The sequence below is a fragment of the Mobula hypostoma genome, chromosome 5 (assembly GCF_963921235.1).
Source record: "Mobula hypostoma chromosome 5, sMobHyp1.1, whole genome shotgun sequence".
NCBI lineage: Eukaryota > Metazoa > Chordata > Chondrichthyes > Myliobatiformes > Myliobatidae > Mobula > Mobula hypostoma.
The window spans coordinates 107239249-107248164 of record NC_086101.1 but is presented as its reverse complement, the minus strand read 5'-3'; the positions used below and the strand labels follow the sequence as shown (position 1 = coordinate 107248164).

The 8916-nt window shown below is 47.0% G+C and overlaps 1 protein-coding gene across 2 annotated transcripts in view; it reads right to left on the bottom strand.

The window, feature by feature from the left end:
• Nucleotides 1–460: 460 nt before the first annotated feature.
• Nucleotides 461–8916, bottom strand: part of LOC134346892 (thyroid receptor-interacting protein 6-like) — a 31191-nt gene continuing 22735 nt past the window's right edge. For both annotated transcript variants that reach the window (XM_063048714.1, XM_063048713.1), the window contains exon 10: nt 461–2050. In XM_063048714.1, coding sequence (XP_062904784.1) covers nt 1919–2050 — 132 coding nt within the window. In that variant the 3' untranslated portion in view covers nt 461–1918. The remainder of the gene's footprint in view (nt 2051–8916) is intronic.

The following is an 8916-nucleotide window of genomic DNA, read 5'->3' as shown; positions in this document are numbered from 1 at the left end:
GCGTTCACCCTGTCTGTGCCCCTCAGGATTTTATACAGCCCTACAAAGTCACTCCTCACTCTCCTACACTTAAAGAGTAATGCCCTAGTCTGCCAAAAATCTCGGCTCCCAAATCCCAGCAACATGCTCGTAAATGCCTCCCCCACTCCCTGCTCTCTCCTGAGCCAGTAGCATTACACCGAGGCGTATTGAACCATACGTGATGTCCACTAGTACTCCCACCGCTGCCTGGAAGCAGTTTGTACGTTCTCGCCCCTGACCACCAGGTGCTGCTGTTTCCTCGCCCAGCCCAAAGCCATAGCGGCTGGTAAATTAATTGGTCATTGTAAATTGGCCCGTGATTAGGCTCGGAATAAATCGGGAGATTTCTAGAGTGCAGCTCTAAAAGCCAAAATGGCCTATTCCATATTGTACTTCAATAATTAAATCTACAGAATACTTTTATTTTTACTGTTTTAATAATAGTGTTAGTATTATTTTATGTGATGTTTTGCACCTTGGCCCCACAGGAACGATGTTTCATTTAGCTGAAGGACAATAACCTTGCATCTTCTTCGCATGGGGTCAGTCTTCGTAGCAGGGCGACCAGAACCGTACACAGTCTCCAAGTGTGGCTTTGCCAAGGACTTGGACAACGGCAACACCACAGCCAGCTTCTGGGCACAGGGCTCCAAATAGGAAGGCCAGTCCCAGGGAACCACATACCTGGTCCCCACTCAGTGCCTTGGGCATGCAACACTCTCTCTGCTGCTCACGGTGAAAGTCTAACCACAGTTTGGCAGAGCGGCCAAGGTACAGACAGAGAGACAGAGTGCAATGTCGACTTCCAGCCCCAGGAACCCAGCAAAGGCGGAGAAACCGCAGGCCGCTCGCTCCCTGAATCAGAGAGTAGCCCAAACGTACTCCAGCGAGGAGGAATTGGAGTAGGTTTACTATCGTCAAATGGACCGCGATACAGTGAAAAGCTCGTCTTGTTTACGGTCACGTAGTGAGTCGACAAACTGTGCTTCGTGTTTTTATTATTGATCGGTGATTCAGAAGGTCACACACCCAGGGATTGAGCCTGGCTCTGGCTCTGGCCCTGGCACAGGGCAGCCCACAACCACCCTGCCACCATCATGCACAGACCTCTCCCCAGTGCCACAGGCCACCCACCCTCAACAGGAGGGAGACGTTTGGGTTGAGGAGGGTTGTAGGGAGGTGGGGGTGGAGTGGAGGCATGTCCAGTAATCTGAAGACCCCCCTTTCTTGGGGTGGGGGGGGGAATGGTCCACGATCTGGAGTGTCCAATATCCAGCCTCTTCCTGAGCCCCACGCACCAGACCTCTGACACTAGCTGGTAGGGGTGGGGGAGGAAGTGCTGATGGGAGACAGGGGGCAAACAACCCACTGCAGAGGTGCAACAATTGGTAATCTTGGGCATTTTCTTGGGGAGAGGAATTGCCTCAGCTCAGCTGGCAGGGCAGGGATTTGTTCTGGGAGCACAGAGTAAGCGGGATGTTCTGGGATAAGTTCGTAGGAACACATTTCGCTGGAACAGGTCGGGTGAGAGCGGAGGGCATTGTTCCCACTGTCCCGGGCAAGCGAGACATCCCGGGGCAAGTTTAGGTGGGCAGGAAGTGGTCGTACTGGGAGCCCCGAGCTTGTGGAATGTCCTGAGCTGGGTTGAGGGGGGGGCAGATTAGGGTGGGGTAGGGGCCGTTGTTTCAGGAGCCCCGACAGAGCACGGCGTCTGAGGACAGGTTGGGTAGGGAGGGCTGTGTGGCTCCAGGAGTCTGGAGCAAGAGGGACGACCCAGGAAACAGCTCAGGCTCGAAGGAGGAGAGTGTTCTGGGAGCTGGGAGCGTGCGAGATGTCCCGGGGCAGGTGAGGGAGTGGGAGGGTGTCCTGGAGCCCCGGGTGTACTGGTCATCCCCCGTCAGCAGTCGGTGGTGACATTGGCCGAGAGGTGTTGGATCCTCCGGGCACTGCAGCTCTTGCAGAGGACGTGCCCATCCAGGGGGTAACAGCCGCAGCCCTCGCCCTCAGAGGACAGAACAAATCCGCAGTCCTGGGTGGGGGGAGGAAACAGAGTGGAGAGAATGTCAGCAAGGGAGGGAGGTCCTCTTAATCCCCTTCCTTCCACCGCGCCTCACCTCCCCGCCACCGTCTGCCTTGCTCACGTCCACAGTGCAAGATCTCGGCACGTTTGTTTAAAAGGAGAGCTTCGCAGGCGTTCAGGCTCATACCGGTAGCCCAATCAGCGACGGGAGCGGAGCACAGCAAATTAAATATAAGTACAGAAGGGAGAAGTGGGGCAGCCATTGTTGGGAGCTGGCCAGTGCTGAGAGGAGGAGTGTCAGGCTTTGGCTCAGAAGAGGCGTTGGCTCTGGGTAAGTTTTTGTTACGGTTCCCTTTTTTCCCCTCTTACAGTACTTGTGTAGTTTAAATGGCCGTTGTGTGTTCTTCACACCGGATGTTGGGAGTCCTGGGTGACCCAGTCTCCCAGGGAACTACATCTGTGTGAAGTGCATCTGGCTGCAGCTCCTTGAAGACCACATTCAGGATCTGGAGCAGCAGCTGGATAACTTTCGGCTTGTACAGGAGAGTGAGGAGATCAGAGTTACAGGGAAGTAGTCTAAGTTGCAGGAGGTGGGTAGCTGGGTGACTGTCAGGAGGAACAGAAATATGAATAGGCAGTTGGAGCAGAGCACCCCTGTGGCCATTCCCTCAATAATAAGTATACCATTTTGGATACTGTCGTGGGGGATGACCTCCCAGGGGAATGCCACAGTGACTGGGTTACTGGCACTGAGCGTGGGTCCGTGGTGCAGAAGGGAAAGAGGGAGAAGAGGGGAGCGGTAGTGTTAGGGGACTCAAGAGTGAGGGGAACAGACAGGAGATTCTGTGGATGTGAACGGGACACCCAAATGGTATGTTGCCTCCCAGGTGCCAGGATCAGGGTCACACCCACAATTTTTGGAGGGGGAGGGAGAGCAGCCAAATATCTTGGTACATATTAGAACCAATGACATGGGAAGGAAAAGAGAATTTAGAGAGCTCGGCAGGACCTCCAGGGTAGTAATTTCTGGATTGTTATCTCTGCCATGCGCCAATGAGAGTAGAAACAGGATGATTTGGCAGATAAATGTGTGGCTGAGAAGCTGGTGCAGGGGGCAGGGCTTCAGGTTCTTGGATCATTGGGATCTCTTCGGGGGAGGTATGAGCTGTTCAAAAGTGACGGGTTGCACCTGAACCCGAGGGGGACCAATATTCTCGCAGGCAGGTTGGTTAGAGCTGTTGGGGAGGGTTTAAACTAATTTGGCAGAGAGATGAGAACTGGTGTGAAGGGACTCAGGCTAGGATGGTGGTAAAAAAAAAAAGCAAAGATAGCTTGCAGTCAGACTGTCAGGAAGGGCAGGCATATAGATGATAGAACATAATTGTAGCCAGCAGGGTGCATTTCAGAGCATTAGGGATGCAGAATCAAAAAGGGTAGCAAATACAGTACTCAAGGTGTGATATCTCAATGCACAGAGTATAAGAAATAAGGTGGATGATCCTGTTGCACTATTACAGATTGCCAGGTATGACGTTGTGGCCATCACTGAACTGTGGCTGAAGGATGGCTGTAGTTGGGAGCTGAATGCCCAAGCTCACACGTTATATTGGAGAGATACGAAGGTAGGCAGAGGGGGTGGCGTGGCTCTGCTGGTAAAGAATGGCATCAAATCAGTAGAAAGATGTGACATAGGATTGAAAGATGTTGTATCCTTGTGAGCTAAGAAACTGCAAGGGTAAAAGGACCCTGATGGCAGTTATATACAGGCTTCCCAACAGTGGCTGGGATGTGGACCACAGATTACAACTGGAAATAGAAAATGCATGTCAAAATGGCAATGTTATGATAGTCATGAGAGATTTCAACATGCAGGTCAATTGGAAAATCAGGTTGGTAATGGATCTCAAGAGAGTGAGTTTGTTGAATGCCTATGGCTTTTTAAAGCAGTTTGTCATTGGGGATCAGCAGTACTGAATTATGTGCAATGTAATGTACAGGAGGTAATTCGGGAGCTTAAGGTAAAGAACACTTAGTAGGCAGTGATCACAATACGAGTGAGCCCAAATTGAAATTTGATAGGGAGAAGGTAAAGTCTGACATAGCAGTATTTCAGTGGAATAAGGGAGATTACAGTGGTACGAGAGAGAAGTTGGCCAAAATAAATTGGAAGGAGATGCTGGCAGGGATGTCAGCAGAGCAGCAATGGTGTGAGTTTCTGGGCAGAATGAGGAAGGTGCAGGATAGATGTATTCCAAAAACAAAGAAATACACAAATGACAAAATAGTACAACCGTGGCTGACAAGGAAAGTCAAAATTTGTGTAAAAACGGAAGAGGGCATACAACACACCAAAATTAGCAGAAAGGTAGAGAATTGGGAAGCTTTTAAAACCCTACAGAAAGCAAATAAAAGAATCATTAAGAGGAAGAGATGACATATGAAAGCAAGCTAGCAAACAATATCAAAGTTGATAGTAAAAGCTTTTTCAAGTATGTGAAACATAAAAGAGATGAGAGTGGATATACAACTGCTAGAAAATGAGGCTGGAGAAATAATAACGGGGGACAAAGAGATAGCAGATGAACTAAATGAGTACTGTGTATCCATCTTCACTGTGGAAGACAATAGCAGTGTGCGATGTTGAAGGGTGTGAGGGAAGAGAAGTGAGTGCAATTACTATTACGAGAGAGAAGGTGCTGAAAAAGCTGAAAGTCCTAAGGGTTCATAAGTCACCTGGGCTAGATGAACTGCACCCTAGGATTCTGAAAGAGATAGCGGTAGAGATTGTGGAGGCATTAGTAATGATCTTTCAAAAATCATTAGACTCTGGCATGGTGCCAGAGGACTGGAAAATTGTAAATGTTACTCCTCTCTAAGAAAGGAGCAAGCCAGCAGAAAGGAAATTATAGACCAGTTTCCCTGACCTCAGTGGTTGGGAAGATGTTGGAGTCAATTGTTAAGGACGAGGTTATGGAGTACTTGGTGACACAGTAAAAGATAGGACCAAGTCAGCATGGTTTCCTTCAGGGAAAATCATGCCTGATGAACCTGTTGGAATTCTTTGAGGATACTACAAGTAGGATAGATAAAAGGGATGTAGTGGATGTTGTATTATTTGGACTTTCAGAAGGCCTTTGACAAGGTGTCACACATGAGGCTGTCTACCAGGTTAAGAGCCCGTGGTATTACAGGAAAGTTACTAACATGGTTAGAGCATTGGCTGATTGGTAGGAGGCAACGAGTGGGAATAAAAGGATCCTTTTCTGGTTGGCGGCCAGAGACTAGTGGTGTTCCACAGGGGTCAATGTTGGAACATAAAAATAACTACCCTCACATCCCCCTTAAAACTCCTCCCTTGCACGTTAACTCCCTCCCCCATTCTTGGGACCCCTTCCGCTCGCAATTGCATGTGGTCTAACCCGAGTGTTCTAAACCCGCAACATTACGTCCCAACAAGGACACAGGAGCACCGTGGTAGTGTAACAGTGGAAGGCTTTACTCCGTCAGTGATCGCGGTTCAACAGCCACCGCCGTATGGAAGGAGTTTACACTTTCTCCCCGTCACCGTGCAAGTTTCCGCCCACATTCCAGACATACTGATCAGGTTAGTGAACTGTGGGTGTGTTACTTTGGTGCCAGAAATGTGGTGACACCTGCAGGCTACACCCAGCACATCCATGGATTGTTTCGTACACAACAGATTTCAATGTGTTTTGGTGTATACACGACAAATAAAGTGAATCTTTAAAACATGTGCGGTCACTGGGGAGAGCGTGTGAGCTCAACACAGAGAGCACCGGGGTGGGGGTCGAGCTGGGATCGCGAGGCAGCGGATCTACCTGTTGTCACTCTGCTGCCTTGAGGGAGGTGGCAGGTGTCACTCAGATCCCACTCATGCAGACACCCAATAGTCCCCACCCTACAAGGCCTCCTGCTTGATGCTGAGATTGGCTTTGCCAGGTTGTTTGGGGCCGCTCTCACTCATCTTTCACCATGCAGAGGGCATCAAGGGACAGCAGAGAGGGCCCACAGACACATCTGTGGAACTCCGGCCCAGGCTAGGATCTCCACCCCCAATGAATATCAGTTAACCCGACAACTTTGGAACAGCACCAGGCTCAGGTCACTATCATAGCCCTGGCCCCACTCGAAGTTTGGATTTCACCGACACCGTCCTGTCACACACTCCTAGAGTCAGACACCGGTCGGAGCACCCTCTCCACTACTACACACTCCGGGTGTCAGACACACAGTGAGGCTTGTTCCACATTGTCCCATCACACAGTCCCAGGGGCAGATACAGTGAAATTCCCTCTACGCGGTCCAATCAGACACTCCCGGGGTCAGACATAGAGTGAAGCTTCCTCTACACTGTCTCATCACACACCTCCAAGATGAATCAATCCCCGGCTGGCCTGTTGTGGACTTCCTTTTTTTTTAAATTTTATTTTTATTTGGATAAGGAATTCACAAATATCATGTGCTTTTTTCACACATATAACCTTTTCCATTTTTTTATATGTATAAAACTATAATTATTTATACATTCTTAAGTACACATTGAGATGATATACAAGGAAATTAGACACTTAAATAGATAATTATGTACTGTGGTAATTCTAATCTATTAGGCCAAGTAATGGTATTAGTTGTTAAGAAAAATGGTAATAATAGTTTCCATATAACTCTTCTGGACCATTTCCACTGGTCCAAAATGTTGTATGTAAGCCTATGTAACAACCATTGTAGGTGTTTATATCCTAATTTGTTCATGCTTGCTCCTGCCCGCAGACATAATTATCCAAACCCTATGTACTTATTTACTTAATTTTTTCATTTTTTATTCCTTTCCCAAGTCTTTCCCTTTACTTGTGTTAATTCTCTATTTTCCAAAAGAAAACACAAAAAAAAGACATTTAGACTAGGGGTGCTTACGTTAGCAATATTACTGTGTTGATGAGAAGAGCAGTATAAATCATTAGGAGAGTCATCTAAAGTCTGCTCGCATTGGGGTTATATATTCAATCCATTTATTCCAGATTTGATAAAATTTTTCTTTTTGAATTCTCAGGGAGTAAGTCAACTTTTCCATTTTAAATATTTCCAAGGTAATTTTGTGCCAATCTTCTAATGTAGGTGGTATTGGATTTAGCCACTCTCTAGTGATTGATTTCTTACTTGCCGCTAAGAGGGCCTGCAGCAACTTTATATCTTCCTTCTGTTCAAGAAACAATACATGCCCCAAATAGAGTGTCTCAAAGTTCAGTTTTCAGAGGTATCTGGGACCTAAGTACCTTAACTAATGTTCTATGAATACCTTCCCAATATAGACTTAATTTAGGGCAATCCCAGAAAATATGAAAATGATTTGCCTCGTTGGAGCCGCACCTTCTCCAACACGTCACGTTTGTATCTTTATATTTTTCCTGATATGGGGTCTTGAAGTATCCTATAATGTTTTTCCAACAATGTTCTCTCCAAGTCAAAGAATTAGTCGAGGACCATTGAAAGCTGCAGATCTTCCCCCAAGCCTCCTCTGAAAGTACCAACCCCGCTTCTTTCTCCCACTTCTCTTTAATATACAGTGTATTTACATTTTTAGCATGGGAGAGTGCATTATATAATCGAGAAACTGATTTACTAGGTATTGAACTGCAAGCCGAATTCAGAATCTTGAAAAATTCTAATTCTACTGTTGATAGGTCTGTATATCTACAACTCTGGTTAACAGTTTCGTACTGCTGTGGAATTCCATAAGACGCAAGAGCAGAATTAGGCCATTTGGCCCATCAAATCTGCTCTGCCATTCAATCATGCCTGATCGCTTTTTTCCCCTTCCTCAGTCCCACTCCCTGGACTTCTCACCTTAATCCTCCATGCGTGGCCAATCAAGAATCTATCAATCTCTGCCTTAAATACACCCAACAACCTGGCTTCTACTGCTGCCTGTGGTAATAAATTCCACAAATTCACCACCCTCTGGCTAAAGAAATTTCTCCGCATCTCTGTTCTAAATGGACGCCACTCTAACCCTCTTGTCTTAGACTCTCCCACCATGGGAAAGATCTACTCTGTCTAGGCCTTTCAACATTCGAAAGGTTTCAATGAGATTCTTCCACACCCCCCCATCCTTCGAAATTCCCAGAATCATCCTTCTGAACCTTCTCCAATGCCAGCACATCTTGTCTTAGATGAAGAGGCCAAAACTGTTCACAATACGCAAGGTGAGGCCTCACCAGTGCCTTATAAAGCCTCAGCATCAAATCCCTGCTCTTATGTTCTAAAATTCTTGAAATGAATGCCAACATTGCATTTGCCATCCTCACCAACTCAACCTGCAAGTTAACCTTTAGGGTGTTCTGCACAAGGACTCCCAAGTCCCTCTGCATCTCAGATTTTTGGAATTTCTCCCCATTTAGAAAATAATCCACACTACCAAAGTGCATGACCATGCATTTTCCAACACTGTATTTCATTTGCCACTTTCTTAATCTGTCTAAATCCTCCTGCAGCCTACCTGTTTTCTCAACACTACCTGCCCCTCCACCAATCTTCATCTCATCTGCAAACTTGGCAAAACAGCCATCTATTCCATTCCATCATCCAAATCATTCATATACAGCACAAAAAAAGCGATCCCAACACCAACCCCTGTGGAAAACCACTACTCACTGGCAGCCAACCAGAAAAGGATCCTTTTATTCCCACTTGCTGCCTCCTACCAATCAGCCAATGCTCTAACCATGTTAGTAACTTTCCTGTAATACCATGGGCTCTTAACTTGGTAAGTAGCCTCATGTGTGGCACCTTGTCAAAGGCCTTCTGCAAGTCCAAATATACAACATCCGCTGCATCCCACATGTAATCTCCTCAAA